The 19,002-nt window shown below is 31.8% G+C and overlaps 6 protein-coding genes across 6 annotated transcripts; all 6 read left to right on the top strand.

Annotated features, from left to right (window-relative positions):
- The first annotated feature begins 6 nt into the window (after positions 1 to 6).
- LOC119689916 lies at positions 7 to 1,085 on the top strand. The gene is made up of 2 exons (XM_038104850.1): positions 7 to 434; positions 525 to 1,085. Exons 1-2 carry the CDS (start codon positions 158 to 160, stop codon positions 803 to 805), a joined length of 558 nt encoding a protein of 185 aa, XP_037960778.1. The 5' UTR covers positions 7 to 157; the 3' UTR covers positions 806 to 1,085.
- A 1,607-nt stretch (positions 1,086 to 2,692) lies between these two features.
- LOC119662504 lies at positions 2,693 to 4,054 on the top strand. The gene is made up of 2 exons (XM_038072135.1): positions 2,693 to 3,172; positions 3,263 to 4,054. Exons 1-2 carry the CDS (start codon positions 2,896 to 2,898, stop codon positions 3,541 to 3,543), a joined length of 558 nt encoding a protein of 185 aa, XP_037928063.1. The 5' UTR covers positions 2,693 to 2,895; the 3' UTR covers positions 3,544 to 4,054.
- Positions 4,055 to 5,449: 1,395 nt separating this feature from the next.
- LOC119689519 lies at positions 5,450 to 6,811 on the top strand. The gene is made up of 2 exons (XM_038104356.1): positions 5,450 to 5,929; positions 6,020 to 6,811. Exons 1-2 carry the CDS (start codon positions 5,653 to 5,655, stop codon positions 6,298 to 6,300), a joined length of 558 nt encoding a protein of 185 aa, XP_037960284.1. The 5' UTR covers positions 5,450 to 5,652; the 3' UTR covers positions 6,301 to 6,811.
- Positions 6,812 to 8,205: 1,394 nt separating this feature from the next.
- Positions 8,206 to 9,565, top strand: LOC119689517. The gene is made up of 2 exons (XM_038104355.1): positions 8,206 to 8,687; positions 8,778 to 9,565. Exons 1-2 carry the CDS (start codon positions 8,411 to 8,413, stop codon positions 8,954 to 8,956), a joined length of 456 nt encoding a protein of 151 aa, XP_037960283.1. The 5' UTR covers positions 8,206 to 8,410; the 3' UTR covers positions 8,957 to 9,565.
- Positions 9,566 to 10,959: 1,394 nt separating this feature from the next.
- On the top strand, positions 10,960 to 12,321 carry LOC119662488. Its single transcript, XM_038072117.1, has 2 exons — positions 10,960 to 11,439; positions 11,530 to 12,321. Exons 1-2 carry the CDS (start codon positions 11,163 to 11,165, stop codon positions 11,808 to 11,810), a joined length of 558 nt encoding a protein of 185 aa, XP_037928045.1. The 5' UTR covers positions 10,960 to 11,162; the 3' UTR covers positions 11,811 to 12,321.
- A 1,394-nt stretch (positions 12,322 to 13,715) lies between these two features.
- On the top strand, positions 13,716 to 15,077 carry LOC119662434. Its single transcript, XM_038072053.1, has 2 exons — positions 13,716 to 14,195; positions 14,286 to 15,077. Exons 1-2 carry the CDS (start codon positions 13,919 to 13,921, stop codon positions 14,564 to 14,566), a joined length of 558 nt encoding a protein of 185 aa, XP_037927981.1. The 5' UTR covers positions 13,716 to 13,918; the 3' UTR covers positions 14,567 to 15,077.
- The last annotated feature ends 3,925 nt before the right edge of the window (positions 15,078 to 19,002 follow it).

Below are 19,002 nucleotides of genomic sequence, written 5' to 3'. Positions count from 1 at the left end.
CGACTCTACACAACTTCAAAATTCAGCTGGTCTATGTAATGTACTAAAAATCTTATGTTATTGAAAAATTTGGGATTTCGCACAAAAATTATAAACGGAAGTCCCCAAAATCTACAGTCAATTTTAAAATTTTAATATTCAAAACAAACGTACGGAAATGAGTCTTCACGTCACCTATGACGATAACGAAATTAATGAATCTGCAGAGAATGAAAATCTACCGTTTTTTGTAGGCAGAAATCTTGGTGGAAAACAATCCTTTGATTGCCCCTCAACTAATGGCCACGTTATAAAAACAAGACAAAAGTTTGTCAATTTGGAAAAAATGGCGGCAAATTCAAATCCAGTGGTCCATTCAGTTAAACCTGATCTGTTAGCATTAAAACCTGGCAAGGTTACACACATGCGTGCCCATTTCAGTTCCATTAACAACAGTAAGTTTCCAATAAAAGAATATAAATGTTTATAAAGCATATCATCTTAATAATTCAAATCAAAGTAATATATAAAACTTTTTCATTCAGGTGAAATCACTTTTCCTCGAGAATTTGATTTCAAGGAGACGCGAAATAAAATAAAAAGTTTGTTGCACAGTCACTCTGATGAAAGCCTTCCAAGAAATGGTATGGTACAACAGTTGGTTCGAAATCTGGAATGCAATATTAGGACTCCAGTATTAGAAGGAAACCCACATGACATGTGCATAAACCGATCACATGCATGCGATAATGAGTCAACCGAAACTACGGATGATCTTGAAATAAGGCAGTATAACTGTTTATGCGAGGGTAAGAAAACTCAGTGAGGACCCAGTTTGTGTCAAGAAAAAGACGAATTTATTTAACAAATACGTTTAACATCAACACTAGAAGTCCCAAGACTAATAAAACTAAGATATGAAGTCTCTGGAGAAGTCGTGACACAGATACGACAACACTCGATGTTGTTTACTAATAACAATGAACTTATCGGAACTCGTCACGTCCTTGTCTTATTTTGTACAAACCCGTGAATATTTTGAACATAAAATATATCACATGCCAACTAAAATATTTAACAAATCCGTTTAGGATCAAGACTAGAAATTCAAGGCTAATTAAACTAAGATATAACGTCTCTGGTATCAACTATTACACCTAAAGTAAATCATCTACATACTATAAATACGAAGAGGTCGAACATAACACAGATACGAAAACACTCGGTGGTATTTACAATAACAATGAACTATCGGAACTCGCACGTCCTAGTCTTATTTTGTACAACCCGCGAATATTTAAACCTGAAATACATTACAAGCCAGCTAAAATATTTGTTTTAATTATGAAATTTGGTTTTCACTACTTCTATTTCTCATATAAAGCATATTTTATTGGGAAAAAATTAGGGTATAGCGATCCATTTAGACGGGAATGCTTTCAATATATTTCAATATAATACCATATATTGGTAAATTTTAGTAACGAAACTTTTTCGGTTCTCTGTGAGAGCAATTTTGGGAACAACTTCTATCTGAATACTCGAAAATATAAAGATTGAATAGTTATACCTTCATCGAGTACTGATCATCATACCGGCATCAAGTTAAGAAATGATTGGCAATTACACGACATTCTGAATGTAAACTAAACCAAATCTATATTTAAAAATAATAATATATTTCTGTAAGAACTATATGTTGAATCAAATATATTAAGTACGATTTAATAACTTTTCCCTTATTAAATATGTGCAAATATTTCGTGAATCTCTCATATGAGCAGAAAAAAAATCGCTTTCTTATCAAATAGTCCATTATTTAATTAATCTACGCACCAATGTTATATTAATTTTATTTTAATTTAAATTTCAAATAGCTGAACACTTTTTTGACGCAGTATCTGCTCCTAAATGTCAAATTTAAATTATGATTCCAACAGCTGATATTTGTTTACATTTTTGATTTTATTTTGACATTTCAATAAATTTCAGCATTATACACATCGCCGGATAAATTTAGCGAAGATATTGTGTTGGCAGAATCACACGATGGACAATTCTCTTAAAATAAAAATCGCTTATTTAAGAATTTTATCGAAGAGAATGGAGTTTTAGCAATAGTCATTAGTGGAATCGGCCTGCTGATCAACAGCAGGTCTTTCACTTGGTCTAGTAAATATATTTCGCAGCAAAGCGAACAAAAATCGAACAAGTGACATCTCGCGTATATTTATCAAGGACTCACATCGTGTATTTAGCTTTGTTATATCAAGAACATTAAATACAAGAGGACTTCTCAACTCAAGCGATTTTATTTCTACACACACTAGGCCATTCTACACATACGCAGAGATTTTGCATTGGCTGTGCAGAAATTGTTTTTGATTTCTCTTTCCGGTAAGTTTAATTCGTAAGAATATTAGCTGTATAAAATGTATAGTAGCTGATGTATAAAATACGAAACAAATGATGGGTCGAACTGCACCAAACTCTATATGTGACTAACTAATTTCCATTACTTCACTTTGGATTATGGGAGTTTAAATCGAAGCCTCCATTGAATTACGGCCACATAATAAAACAGAAATCGAAGTACGAGAAATACGGTAATGTAGTAAAATTTTATTTTTTATAAAAAAAGATTTAACAAATTTTTGCTGTCAAAAAATATAACTCAGTATTCAGCTTTCAGTTAAATGTCAGAAACATTTTTGTTTACTTGTGAATTAAGTTTTTACTGAAATCATAATATATTTTTTCGACTCTACACAACTTCAAAATTCAGCTGGTCTATGTAATGTACTAAAAATCTTATGTTATTGAAAAATTTGGGATTTCGCACAAAAATTAAAAACGGAAGTCCCCAAAATCTACAGTCATTTTTAAAATTTTAATATTCAAAACAAACGTACGGAAATGAGTCTTCACGTCACCTATGACGATAACGAAATTAATGAATCTGCAGAGAATCAAAATCTACCGTTTTTTGTAGGCAGAAATATTGGCGGAAAACAGTCCTTTGATTGCCCCTCAACTAATGGCCACGTTATAAAAACAAGACAAAAGTTTGTCAATTTGGAAAAAATGGCGGCAAATTCAAATCCAGTGGTCCATTCAGTTAAACCTGATCTGTTAGCATTAAAACCTGGCAAGGTTACACACATGCGTGCCCATTTCAGTTCCATTAACAACAGTAAGTTTCCAATAAAAGAATATAAATGTTTATAAAGCATATCATCTTAATAATTCAAATCAAAGTAATATATAAAACTTTTTCATTCAGGTGAAATCACTTTTCCTCGAGAATTTGATTTCAAGGAGACGCGAAATAAAATAAAAAGTTTGTTGCACAGTCACTCTGATGAAAGCCTTCCAAGAAATGGTATGGTACAACAGTTGGTTCGAAATCTGGAATGCAATATTAGGACTCCAGTATTAGAAGGAAACCCACATGACATGTGCATAAACCGATCACATGCATGCGATAATGAGTCAACCGAAACTACGGATGATCTTGAAATAAGGCAGTATAACTGTTTATGCGAGGGTAAGAAAACTCAGTGAGGACCCAGTTTGTGTCAAGAAAAAGACGAATTTATTTAACAAATACGTTTAACATCAACACTAGAAGTCCCAAGACTAATAAAACTAAGATATGAAGTCTCTGGAGAAGTCGTGACACAGATACGACAACACTCGATGTTGTTTACTAATAACAATGAACTTATCGGAACTCGTCACGTCCTTGTCTTATTTTGTACAAACCCGTGAATATTTTGAACATAAAATATATCACATGCCAACTAAAATATTTAACAAATCCGTTTAGGATCAAGACTAGAAATTCCAAGGCTAATAAAACTAAGATATAACGTCTCTGGTATCAACTATTACACCTAAAGTAAATCATCTACATACTATAAATACGAAGAGGTCGTAACATAACACAGATACGAAAACACTCGGTGGTATTTACTAATAACAATGAACTTATCGGAACTCGTCACGTCCTAGTCTTATTTTGTACTAACCCGCGAATATTTTAAACCTGAAATACATTACACGCCAGCTAAAATATTTGTTTTAATTATGAAATTTGGTTTTCACTACTTCTATTTCTCATATAAAGCATATTTTATTGGGAAAAAATTAGGGTATAGTGATCCATTTAGACGGGAATGCTTTCAATATATTTCAATATAATACCATATATTGGTAAATTTTAGTAACGAAACTTTTTCGGTTCTCTGTGAGAGCAATTTTGGGAACAACTTCTATCTGAATACTCGAAAATATAAAGATTGAATAGTTATACCTTCATCGAGTACTGATCATCATACCGGCATCAAGTTAAGAAATGATTGGCAATTACACGACATTCTGAATGTAAACTAAACCAAATCTATATTTAAAAATAATAATATATTTCTGTAAGAACTATATGTTGAATCAAATATATTAAGTACGATTTAATAACTTTTCCCTTATTAAATATGTGCAAATATTTCGTGAATCTCTCATATGAGCAGAAAAAAAATCGCTTTCTTATCAAATAGTCCATTATTTAATTAATCTACGCACCAATGTTATATTAATTTTATTTTTAATTTAAATTTCAAATAGCTGAACACTTTTTTGACGCAGTATCTGCTCCTAAATGTCAAATTTAAATTATGATTCCAACAGCTGATATTTGTTTACATTTTTGATTTTATTTTGACATTTCAATAAATTTCAGCATTATAGACATCGCCGGATAAATTTAGCGAAGATATTGTGTTGGCAGAATCACACGATGGACAATTCTCTTAAAATAAAAATTGCTTATTTAAGAATTTTATCGAAGAGAATGGAGTTTTAGCAATAGTCATTAGTGGAATCGGCCTGCTGATCAACAGCAGGTCTTTCACTTGGTCTAGTAAATATATTTCGCAGCAAAGCGAACAAAAATCGAACAAGTGACATCTCGCGTATATTTATCAAGGACTCATATCGTGTATTTAGCTTTGTTATATCAAGAACATTAAATACAAGAGGACTTCTCAACTCAAGCGATTTTATTTCTACACACACTAGGCCATTCTACACATACGCAGAGATTTTGCATTGGCTGTGCAGAAATTGTTTTTGATTTCTCTTTCCGGTAAGTTTAATTCGTAAGAATATTAGCTGTATAAAATGTATAGTAGCTGATGTATAAAATACGAAACAAATGATGGGTCGAACTGCACCAAACTCTATATGTGACTAACTAATTTCCATTACTTCACTTTGGATTATGGGAGTTTTATGGGAGTTTAAATCGAAGCCTCCATTGAATTACGGCCACATAATAAAACAGAAATCGAAGTACGAGAAATACGGTAATGTAGTAAAATTTTATTTTTTATAAAAAAAGATTTAACAAATTTTTGCTGTCAAAAAATATAACTCAGTATTCAGCTTTCAGTTAAATGTCAGAAACATTTTTGTTTACTTGTGAATTAAGTTTTTACTGAAATCATAATATATTTTTTCGACTCTACACAACTTCAAAATTCAGCTGGTCTATGTAATGTACTAAAAATCTTATGTTATTGAAAAATTTGGGATTTCGCACAAAAATTAAAAACGGAAGTCCCCAAAATCTACAGTCATTTTTAAAATTTTAATATTCAAAACAAACGTACGGAAATGAGTCTTCACGTCACCTATGACGATAACGAAATTAATGAATCTGCAGAGAATCAAAATCTACCGTTTTTTGTAGGCAGAAATATTGGCGGAAAACAGTCCTTTGATTGCCCCTCAACTAATGGCCACGTTATAAAAACAAGACAAAAGTTTGTCAATTTGGAAAAAATGGCGGCAAATTCAAATCCAGTGGTCCATTCAGTTAAACCTGATCTGTTAGCATTAAAACCTGGCAAGGTTACACACATGCGTGCCCATTTCAGTTCCATTAACAACAGTAAGTTTCCAATAAAAGAATATAAATGTTTATAAAGCATATCATCTTAATAATTCAAATCAAAGTAATATATAAAACTTTTTCATTCAGGTGAAATCACTTTTCCTCGAGAATTTGATTTCAAGGAGACGCGAAATAAAATAAAAAGTTTGTTGCACAGTCACTCTGATGAAAGCCTTCCAAGAAATGGTATGGTACAACAGTTGGTTCGAAATCTGGAATGCAATATTAGGACTCCAGTATTAGAAGGAAACCCACATGACATGTGCATAAACCGATCACATGCATGCGATAATGAGTCAACCGAAACTACGGATGATCTTGAAATAAGGCAGTATAACTGTTTATGCGAGGGTAAGAAAACTCAGTGAGGACCCAGTTTGTGTCAAGAAAAAGACGAATTTATTTAACAAATACGTTTAACATCAACACTAGAAGTCCCAAGACTAATAAAACTAAGATATGAAGTCTCTGGAGAAGTCGTGACACAGATACGACAACACTCGATGTTGTTTACTAATAACAATGAACTTATCGGAACTCGTCACGTCCTTGTCTTATTTTGTACAAACCCATGAATATTTTGAACATAAAATATATCACATGCCAACTAAAATATTTAACAAATCCGTTTAGGATCAAGACTAGAAATTCCAAGGCTAATAAAACTAAGATATAACGTCTCTGGTATCAACTATTACACCTAAAGTAAATCATCTACATACTATAAATACGAAGAGGTCGTAACATAACACAGATACGAAAACACTCGGTGGTATTTACTAATAACAATGAACTTATCGGAACTCGTCACGTCCTAGTCTTATTTTGTACTAACCCGCGAATATTTTAAACCTGAAATACATTACACGCCAGCTAAAATATTTGTTTTAATTATGAAATTTGGTTTTCACTACTTCTATTTCTCATATAAAGCATATTTTATTGGGAAAAAATTAGGGTATAGCGATCCATTTAGACGGGAATGCTTTCAATATATTTCAATATAATACCATATATTGGTAAATTTTAGTAACGAAACTTTTTCGGTTCTCTGTGAGAGCAATTTTGGGAGCAACTTCTATCTGAATACTCGAAAATATAAAGATTGAATAGTTATACCTTCATCGAGTACTGATCATCATACCGGCATCAAGTTAAGAAATGATTGGCAATTACACGACATTCTGAATGTAAACTAAACCAAATCTATATTTAAAAATAATAATATATTTCTGTAAGAACTATATGTTGAATCAAATAAGTATTAAGTACGATTTAATAACTTTTCCCTTATTAAATATGTGCAAATATTTCGTGAATCTCTCATATGAGCAGAAAAAAAATCGCTTTCTTATCAAATAGTCCATTATTTAATTAATCTACGCACCAATGTTATATTAATTTTATTTTAATTTAAATTTCAAATAGCTGAACACTTTTTTGACGCAGTATCTGCTCCTAAATGTCAAATTTAAATTATGATTCCAACAGCTGATATTTGTTTACATTTTTGATTTTATTTTGACATTTCAATAAATTTCAGCATTATACACATCGCCGGATAAATTTAGCGAAGATATTGTGTTGGCAGAATCACACGATGGACAATTCTCTTAAAATAAAAATCGCTTATTTAAGAATTTTATCGAAGAGAATGGAGTTTTAGCAATAGTCATTAGTGGAATCGGCCTGCTGATCAACAGCAGGTCTTTCACTTGGTCTAGTAAATATATTTCGCAGCAAAGCGAACAAAAATCGAACAAGTGACATCTCGCGTATATTTATCAAGGACTCACATCGTGTATTTAGCTTTGTTATATCAAGAACATTAAATACAAGAGGACTTCTCAACTCAAGCGATTTTATTTCTACACACACTAGGCCATTCTACACATACGCAGAGATTTTGCATTGGCTGTGCAGAAATTGTTTTTGATTTCTCTTTCCGGTAAGTTTAATTCGTAAGAATATTAGCTGTATAAAATGTATAGTAGCTGATGTATAAAATACGAAACAAATGATGGGTCGAACTGCACCAAACTCTATATGTGACTAACTAATTTCCATTACTTCACTTTGGATTATGGGAGTTTTATGGGAGTTTAAATCGAAGCCTCCATTGAATTACGGCCACATAATAAAACAGAAATCGAAGTACGAGAAATACGGTAATGTAGTAAAATTTTATTTTTTATAAAAAAAGATTTAACAAATTTTTGCTGTCAAAAAATATAACTCAGTATTCAGCTTTCAGTTAAATGTCAGAAACATTTTTGTTTACTTGTGAATTAAGTTTTTACTGAAATCATAATATATTTTTTCGACTCTACACAACTTCAAAATTCAGCTGGTCTATGTAATGTACTAAAAATCTTATGTTATTGAAAAATTTGGGATTTCGCACAAAAATTAAAAACGGAAGTCCCCAAAATCTACAGTCATTTTTAAAATTTTAATATTCAAAACAAACGTACGGAAATGAGTCTTCACGTCACCTATGACGATAACGAAATTAATGAATCTGCAGAGAATCAAAATCTACCGTTTTTTGTAGGCAGAAATATTGGCGGAAAACAGTCCTTTGATTGCCCCTCAACTAATGGCCACGTTATAAAAACAAGACAAAAGTTTGTCAATTTGGAAAAAATGGCGGCAAATTCAAATCCAGTGGTCCATTCAGTTAAACCTGATCTGTTAGCATTAAAACCTGGCAAGGTTACACACATGCGTGCCCATTTCAGTTCCATTAACAACAGTAAGTTTCCAATAAAAGAATATAAATGTTTATAAAGCATATCATCTTAATAATTCAAATCAAAGTAATATATAAAACTTTTTCATTCAGGTGAAATCACTTTTCCTCGAGAATTTGATTTCAAGGAGACGCGAAATAAAATAAAAAGTTTGTTGCACAGTCACTCTGATGAAAGCCTTCCAAGAAATGGTATGGTACAACAGTTGGTTCGAAATCTGGAATGCAATATTAGGACTCCAGTATTAGAAGGAAACATGACATGTGCATAAACCGATCACATGCATGCGATAATGAGTCAACCGAAACTACGGATGATCTTGAAATAAGGCAGTATAACTGTTTATGCGAGGGTAAGAAAACTCAGTGAGGACCCAGTTTGTGTCAAGAAAAAGACGAATTTATTTAACAAATACGTTTAACATCAACACTAGAAGTCCCAAGACTAATAAAACTAAGATATGAAGTCTCTGGAGAAGTCGTGACACAGATACGACAACACTCGATGTTGTTTACTAATAATAATGAACTTATCGGAACTCGTCACGTCCTTGTCTTATTTTGTACAAACCCGTGAATATTTTGAACATAAAATATATCACATGCCAACTAAAATATTTAACAAATCCGTTTAGGATCAAGACTAGAAATTCCAAGGCTAATAAAACTAAGATATAACGTCTCTGGTATCAACTATTACACCTAAAGTAAATCATCTACATACTATAAATACGAAGAGGTCGTAACATAACACAGATACGAAAACACTCGGTGGTATTTACTAATAACAATGAACTTATCGGAACTCGTCACGTCCTAGTCTTATTTTGTACTAACCCGCGAATATTTTAAACCTGAAATACATTACACGCCAGCTAAAATATTTGTTTTAATTATGAAATTTGGTTTTCACTACTTCTATTTCTCATATAAAGCATATTTTATTGGGAAAAAATTAGGGTATAGCGATCCATTTAGACGGGAATGCTTTCAATATATTTCAATATAATACCATATATTGGTAAATTTTAGTAACGAAACTTTTTCGGTTCTCTGTGAGAGCAATTTTGGGAACAACTTCTATCTGAATACTCGAAAATATAAAGATTGAATAGTTATACCTTCATCGAGTACTGATCATCATACCGGCATCAAGTTAAGAAATGATTGGCAATTACACGACATTCTGAATGTAAACTAAACCAAATCTATATTTAAAAATAATAATATATTTCTGTAAGAACTATATGTTGAATCAAATATATTAAGTACGATTTAATAACTTTTCCCTTATTAAATATGTGCAAATATTTCGTGAATCTCTCATATGAGCAGAAAAAAAATCGCTTTCTTATCAAATAGTCCATTATTTAATTAATCTACGCACCAATGTTATATTAATTTTATTTTAATTTAAATTTCAAATAGCTGAACACTTTTTTGACGCAGTATCTGCTCCTAAATGTCAAATTTAAATTATGATTCCAACAGCTGATATTTGTTTACATTTTTGATTTTATTTTGACATTTCAATAAATTTCAGCATTATACACATCGCCGGATAAATTTAGCGAAGATATTGTGTTGGCAGAATCACACGATGGACAATTCTCTTAAAATAAAAATCGCTTATTTAAGAATTTTATCGAAGAGAATGGAGTTTTAGCAATAGTCATTAGTGGAATCGGCCTGCTGATCAACAGCAGGTCTTTCACTTGGTCTAGTAAATATATTTCGCAGCAAAGCGAACAAAAATCGAACAAGTGACATCTCGCGTATATTTATCAAGGACTCACATCGTGTATTTAGCTTTGTTATATCAAGAACATTAAATACAAGAGGACTTCTCAACTCAAGCGATTTTATTTCTACACACACTAGGCCATTCTACACATACGCAGAGATTTTGCATTGGCTGTGCAGAAATTTTTTTTGATTTCTCTTTCCGGTAAGTTTAATTCGTAAGAATATTAGCTGTATAAAATGTATAGTAGCTGATGTATAAAATACGAAACAAATGATGGGTCGAACTGCACCAAACTCTATATGTGACTAACTAATTTCCATTACTTCACTTTGGATTATGGGAGTTTTATGGGAGTTTAAATCGAAGCCTCCATTGAATTACGGCCACATAATAAAACAGAAATCGAAGTACGAGAAATACGGTAATGTAGTAAAATTTTATTTTTTATAAAAAAAGATTTAACAAATTTTTGCTGTCAAAAAATATAACTCAGTATTCAGCTTTCAGTTAAATGTCAGAAACATTTTTGTTTACTTGTGAATTAAGTTTTTACTGAAATCATAATATATTTTTTCGACTCTACACAACTTCAAAATTCAGCTGGTCTATGTAATGTACTAAAAATCTTATGTTATTGAAAAATTTGGGATTTCGCACAAAAATTAAAAACGGAAGTCCCCAAAATCTACAGTCATTTTTAAAATTTTAATATTCAAAACAAACGTACGGAAATGAGTCTTCACGTCACCTATGACGATAACGAAATTAATGAATCTGCAGAGAATCAAAATCTACCGTTTTTTGTAGGCAGAAATATTGGCGGAAAACAGTCCTTTGATTGCCCCTCAACTAATGGCCACGTTATAAAAACAAGACAAAAGTTTGTCAATTTGGAAAAAATGGCGGCAAATTCAAATCCAGTGGTCCATTCAGTTAAACCTGATCTGTTAGCATTAAAACCTGGCAAGGTTACACACATGCGTGCCCATTTCAGTTCCATTAACAACAGTAAGTTTCCAATAAAAGAATATAAATGTTTATAAAGCATATCATCTTAATAATTCAAATCAAAGTAATATATAAAACTTTTTCATTCAGGTGAAATCACTTTTCCTCGAGAATTTGATTTCAAGGAGACGCGAAATAAAATAAAAAGTTTGTTGCACAGTCACTCTGATGAAAGCCTTCCAAGAAATGGTATGGTACAACAGTTGGTTCGAAATCTGGAATGCAATATTAGGACTCCAGTATTAGAAGGAAACCCACATGACATGTGCATAAACCGATCACATGCATGCGATAATGAGTCAACCGAAACTACGGATGATCTTGAAATAAGGCAGTATAACTGTTTATGCGAGGGTAAGAAAACTCAGTGAGGACCCAGTTTGTGTCAAGAAAAAGACGAATTTATTTAACAAATACGTTTAACATCAACACTAGAAGTCCCAAGACTAATAAAACTAAGATATGAAGTCTCTGGAGAAGTCGTGACACAGATACGACAACACTCGATGTTGTTTACTAATAACAATGAACTTATCGGAACTCGTCACGTCCTTGTCTTATTTTGTACAAACCCGTGAATATTTTGAACATAAAATATATCACATGCCAACTAAAATATTTAACAAATCCGTTTAGGATCAAGACTAGAAATTCCAAGGCTAATAAAACTAAGATATAACGTCTCTGGTATCAACTATTACACCTAAAGTAAATCATCTACATACTATAAATACGAAGAGGTCGTAACATAACACAGATACGAAAACACTCGGTGGTATTTACTAATAACAATGAACTTATCGGAACTCGTCACGTCCTAGTCTTATTTTGTACTAACCCGCGAATATTTTAAACCTGAAATACATTACACGCCAGCTAAAATATTTGTTTTAATTATGAAATTTGGTTTTCACTACTTCTATTTCTCATATAAAGCATATTTTATTGGGAAAAAATTAGGGTATAGCGATCCATTTAGACGGGAATGCTTTCAATATATTTCAATATAATACCATATATTGGTAAATTTTAGTAACGAAACTTTTTCGGTTCTCTGTGAGAGCAATTTTGGGAACAACTTCTATCTGAATACTCGAAAATATAAAGATTGAATAGTTATACCTTCATCGAGTACTGATCATCATACCGGCATCAAGTTAAGAAATGATTGGCAATTACACGACATTCTGAATGTAAACTAAACCAAATCTATATTTAAAAATAATAATATATTTCTGTAAGAACTATATGTTGAATCAAATATATTAAGTACGATTTAATAACTTTTCCCTTATTAAATATGTGCAAATATTTCGTGAATCTCTCATATGAGCAGAAAAAAAATCGCTTTCTTATCAAATAGTCCATTATTTAATTAATCTACGCACCAATGTTATATTAATTTTATTTTAATTTAAATTTCAAATAGCTGAACACTTTTTTGACGCAGTATCTGCTCCTAAATGTCAAATTTAAATTATGATTCCAACAGCTGATATTTGTTTACATTTTTGATTTTATTTTGACATTTCAATAAATTTCAGCATTATACACATCGCCGGATAAATTTAGCGAAGATATTGTGTTGGCAGAATCACACGATGGACAATTCTCTTAAAATAAAAATCGCTTATTTAAGAATTTTATCGAAGAGAATGGAGTTTTAGCAATAGTCATTAGTGGAATCGGCCTGCTGATCAACAGCAGGTCTTTCACTTGGTCTAGTAAATATATTTCGCAGCAAAGCGAACAAAAATCGAACAAGTGACATCTCGCGTATATTTATCAAGGACTCACATCGTGTATTTAGCTTTGTTATATCAAGAACATTAAATACAAGAGGACTTCTCAACTCAAGCGATTTTATTTCTACACACACTAGGCCATTCTACACATACGCAGAGATTTTGCATTGGCTGTGCAGAAATTGTTTTTGATTTCTCTTTCCGGTAAGTTTAATTCGTAAGAATATTAGCTGTATAAAATGTATAGTAGCTGATGTATAAAATACGAAACAAATGATGGGTCGAACTGCACCAAACTCTATATGTGACTAACTAATTTCCATTACTTCACTTTGGATTATGGGAGTTTTATGGGAGTTTAAATCGAAGCCTCCATTGAATTACGGCCACATAATAAAACAGAAATCGAAGTACGAGAAATACGGTAATGTAGTAAAATTTTATTTTTTATAAAAAAAGATTTAACAAATTTTTGCTGTCAAAAAATATAACTCAGTATTCAGCTTTCAGTTAAATGTCAGAAACATTTTTGTTTACTTGTGAATTAAGTTTTTACTGAAATCATAATATATTTTTTCGACTCTACACAACTTCAAAATTCAGCTGGTCTATGTAATGTACTAAAAATCTTATGTTATTGAAAAATTTGGGATTTCGCACAAAAATTAAAAACGGAAGTCCCCAAAATCTACAGTCATTTTTAAAATTTTAATATTCAAAACAAACGTACGGAAATGAGTCTTCACGTCACCTATGACGATAACGAAATTAATGAATCTGCAGAGAATCAAAATCTACCGTTTTTTGTAGGCAGAAATATTGGCGGAAAACAGTCCTTTGATTGCCCCTCAACTAATGGCCACGTTATAAAAACAAGACAAAAGTTTGTCAATTTGGAAAAAATGGCGGCAAATTCAAATCCAGTGGTCCATTCAGTTAAACCTGATCTGTTAGCATTAAAACCTGGCAAGGTTACACACATGCGTGCCCATTTCAGTTCCATTAACAACAGTAAGTTTCCAATAAAAGAATATAAATGTTTATAAAGCATATCATCTTAATAATTCAAATCAAAGTAATATATAAAACTTTTTCATTCAGGTGAAATCACTTTTCCTCGAGAATTTGATTTCAAGGAGACGCGAAATAAAATAAAAAGTTTGTTGCACAGTCACTCTGATGAAAGCCTTCCAAGAAATGGTATGGTACAACAGTTGGTTCGAAATCTGGAATGCAATATTAGGACTCCAGTATTAGAAGGAAACCCACATGACATGTGCATAAACCGATCACATGCATGCGATAATGAGTCAACCGAAACTACGGATGATCTTGAAATAAGGCAGTATAACTGTTTATGCGAGGGTAAGAAAACTCAGTGAGGACCCAGTTTGTGTCAAGAAAAAGACGAATTTATTTAACAAATACGTTTAACATCAACACTAGAAGTCCCAAGACTAATAAAACTAAGATATGAAGTCTCTGGAGAAGTCGTGACACAGATACGACAACACTCGATGTTGTTTACTAATAACAATGAACTTATCGGAACTCGTCACGTCCTTGTCTTATTTTGTACAAACCCGTGAATATTTTGAACATAAAATATATCACATGCCAACTAAAATATTTAACAAATCCGTTTAGGATCAAGACTAGAAATTCCAAGGCTAATAAAACTAAGATATAACGTCTCTGGTATCAACTATTACACCTAAAGTAAATCATCTACATACTATAAATACGAAGAGGTCGTAACATAACACAGATACGAAAACACTCGGTGGTATTTACTAATAACAATGAACTTATCGGAACTCGTCACGTCCTAGTCTTATTTTGTACTAACCCGCGAATATTTTAAACCTGAAATACATTACACGCCAGCTAAAATATTTGTTTTAATTATGAAATTTGGTTTTCACTACTTCTATTTCTCATATAAAGCATATTTTATTGGGAAAAAATTAGGGTATAGCGATCCATTTAGACGGGAATGCTTTCAATATATTTCAATATAATACCATATATTGGTAAATTTTAGTAACGAAACTTTTTCGGTTCTCTGTGAGAGCAATTTTGGGAACAACTTCTATCTGAATACTCGAAAATATAAAGATTGAATAGTTATACCTTCATCGAGTACTGATCATCATACCGGCATCAAGTTAAGAAATGATTGGCAATTACACGACATTCTGAATGTAAACTAAACCAAATCTATATTTAAAAATAATAATATATTTCTGTAAGAACTATATGTTGAATCAAATATATTAAGTACGATTTAATAACTTTTCCCTTATTAAATATGTGCAAATATTATGAAATTATGTTAATGCATTAGAGAAGGATATGTCTTACCAAAATTCCAGTCTAAAAATTCCAGTCTGTGTTTATATACTGAACATAATCAGTTCTTTAATAAGTATCCTTTATGCTATAAAATATATATAGGTTTCTGAGGAAAATAAATAAGGTGCATTTAAATCAAGTTTTGATAAATTGTCGTTAATTTTGTTTTTTTTTTTTGCATTTGGCCAAACTTACATATTATCTACTACTGAGATGACGAAAGTTTTTTACTGCATTCAAAACAAGAAACCCAATATAAATATTTGCATGATAAGAACTCTTGAATATTTTTATCAGAATTGGTCATTGATAATTGATGAATTGATATTGTTTTGCAGAAGAAGATTTTCCGTTCCGAACTTCAGCAAACATTCCTTTTTGTGATGTCATAGTCTCGCGTAAGGAGTCATAAAGAGTAGAGCTGCAGTTTTGGCACATATTAGGTGCAGACGTGTTTATGCATGAAAAGCAACTGTTTAGCACTCGGCTTCATCCTCATCGCAATTGAAGTAGGATAGTTTTTGCTGCACGGGGAGAAGTCGTTCTCCCCGGGAGATGTTAGGCGGAGGTCTGTTGAGAGCCTTTCGTGCATCTGTGTAAAGGGCTATAAGTCCCTGAGTATATTTCACCTCACTAACGTTGGCTCCATTGCAATAGGTGTCGATATATCTTTAATAGCAATAAAGAGGGATCGCCGATTGGATTTAGGAAGAAGAAAGATATTAAATTACACCGAAAATACTTCGATGATGAAGCATGCAAATACCATTGGTGACAAATCACATCTAGTTATAGATCGTAACATAAAAGAAGGTTACGTGGTTCCTAACATTTTATAAACTCAAACCTATTAGATATTTAAATAAATGCTTAAATTGGAAATTAAACAGCAATTTGATTGTTTAATAAAATCTGAATGTAAGCAGCTCAGTTCACCACCGAACTTCAGATTCTTTTAACTTATTATTTAATTAAATTTGCATTAGTCTTCTTCTTTGTGCTGTTTTTAAATTAAGCTTGTAATTTAATTTTATATAATAAAATTGTGGTTCTGCTAGATATACATTTAAATAAAAACTTAAAATTTAATTTTTAATAAATTTATTTTGAAATATGAAAACATATTTTTCTTTTTAAAAATAAATTCAAATATAAGAATAAAACTCATGTATATGCACATATGGAGTACATTTTCTATTAATTACCTTATGATCAAAAAAGAACTTAATCACGGGAACCTGGATTCCCGCGCTTATCTAATCGGTAAATTTTTTTAATTTTCACGCTGGCAACACTATTATACACATTCGGTCAAAGTTTAACGCATATCGTACGATCAGTTTTTGTTTGGCTTCTATACAAAAAGTCGAAAAATTTTCGTGTGGCGATTTTTACCTTATAGCTTCTATGGTCTCAAAACGCGTTCCTTGCAATGGCAATTTGAGTCAGGGCAAGAGGAAAAAGTCACACGGGGCTATATCTGGAGAGTACGGTGCTTGGTTGATGATATTGGTCGAGTTTTTGACCAAAAAACGCTGCTTTTTTTGAATGAAATTCAGCTTTTTTGCCACCAGCCGAGAAGCGATGCGTTTCAAACCCAAAAATGTGTTCGGTCGATCCATATGAGATGCACAACAACACTGCAATCTCTCTAATCGGTTCACAACGATTTTCCAACACGATCTGCTTCGTCGATTCAATGTTTTCTTCAGTAACAGAAGTTGTTGAGCCGTCAGGGATCTTATCATGGTCCGAGCTTGTACGATCGTCTTTGAACCTTTTAAACCATTCGTATACTCGTGGTTGCGACACACACAAATCACCAAAGGCCTTTTTTTAACATTTTTTAACAGTTTCGGCACATTTGTTGTAATTTTTGATCCATTATAAAAATCGCCACATGAAAATTTTTCGAGTTTTTGTATAGACGCCAAACAAAAACTACTCTTACGATATGCGTTAAACTTTGACAGTATGTGTATAATAGTGTTGCTAGCGTGAAAATAAAAAAAAATTTACCGATTGGATAAGCGCAGGAGTTCAAAAATAGGCGTCTCGTTCATTTTTGATCAGAAGGTATATTAGAAGGGACAATTGTGTTGTGTTATACCTGCAAAGAGTTCTCCAAGCCAAGCTCGCCATATTCAGGCTGTTGACAAATCTTTTAATGTATCTTGGTGCCAGATTCCAGAGATTCCAGATTATTCTGTTAAATGAAATTCGAATGAAAGTTCTGGTCTCGATTGTTTGCAAATCGGGAGAGCAGGATTCGAGTAGACATGCGACGCAGAAGTGTTACTAAACATCTTACATTATCTGTTAGTCAATATTTTTCTCTTGCATTGCGTTATAATGCCAGTTAATAAAAAAATGTTGGTGTGTGTATGTAAGTATGAGGACGTATGTATGTTCGTATATATGCAGTAAGTATTCGCATGTAGCTTATGCATGTAAAATAAATGCATTAAAAGTTATGTTATGTGCTAAAGAATTTGTATAACATTTCCTTAATATCTTATTAGCAATACTAAAAAGAAATTTAGTAATTAAAATGCTTTACTCGTAATCCTCGAAATTAGTTGCGGTTTTACTGCACTTTTTTGTCTCTTCAAATGCAACTGTTTGAAGGCACTCAGGCAGAAGCCAGCAGAAGCCAGTAAAAGCCAACAGAAGCAGGCAGCAGCCACATAGCAATTTCAATTAGTGGTGCAATCAGTTGCAGATGCTAAAATTAAGCAAAAATAATTGAAAATATTTAGACAAAATTAGTAAAGTAATGAAGAAATTAAACTGCAAATATAAGGAATTACAAATGCATAAAAATTTGAGTACAAAAAGTCAAACCATACCAAACCAAACGAAGCCAAACTTGCCAAGTGAAACCAAACAAAAAGCAATTTCATTTGCAAATTGTTTTCAAAGAGTGAAATATAAAGTAGCAAATAATTAAAATATAAAAATGAACACAATGCGAAAACGATAACAATTACTTTGTTGCATACTTTGGGGCGTAGTTTCGCTCATTTGCCAAGGAGGTAGAGATGGGTTAACTTAATCTGGTTGGTCGTAAACTTGACATTAACTTATCGATCCCTAACGATACCGAATGAAGCTAAACCTCCGTATTAGTATTAGTATTAGTATTAGTATTAGTATTAGTATTAGTATTAGTATTAGTATTAGTATTAGTATTAGTATTAGTATTAGTATTAGTATTAGTATTAGTATTATTATTAGTATAAGTATTAGTATTAGTATTAGTATTAGTATTAGTATTAGTATTAGTATAAGTATTAGTATTAGTATTAGTATTAGTATTAGTATTAGTATTAGTATTAGTAATAGTATTAGTATTAGTATTAGTATTAGTATTAGTATTAGTATTAGTATTAGTATTAGTATTAGTATTAGTATTAGTATTAGTATTAGTATTGGTATTAGTATTAGTATTAGTATTAGTATT

Source organism: Teleopsis dalmanni, chromosome X (assembly GCF_002237135.1).
Source record: "Teleopsis dalmanni isolate 2A chromosome X, ASM223713v2, whole genome shotgun sequence".
Taxonomy (NCBI): domain Eukaryota; kingdom Metazoa; phylum Arthropoda; class Insecta; order Diptera; family Diopsidae; genus Teleopsis; species Teleopsis dalmanni.
This window is presented reverse-complemented; position numbering and strand designations above follow the sequence as displayed.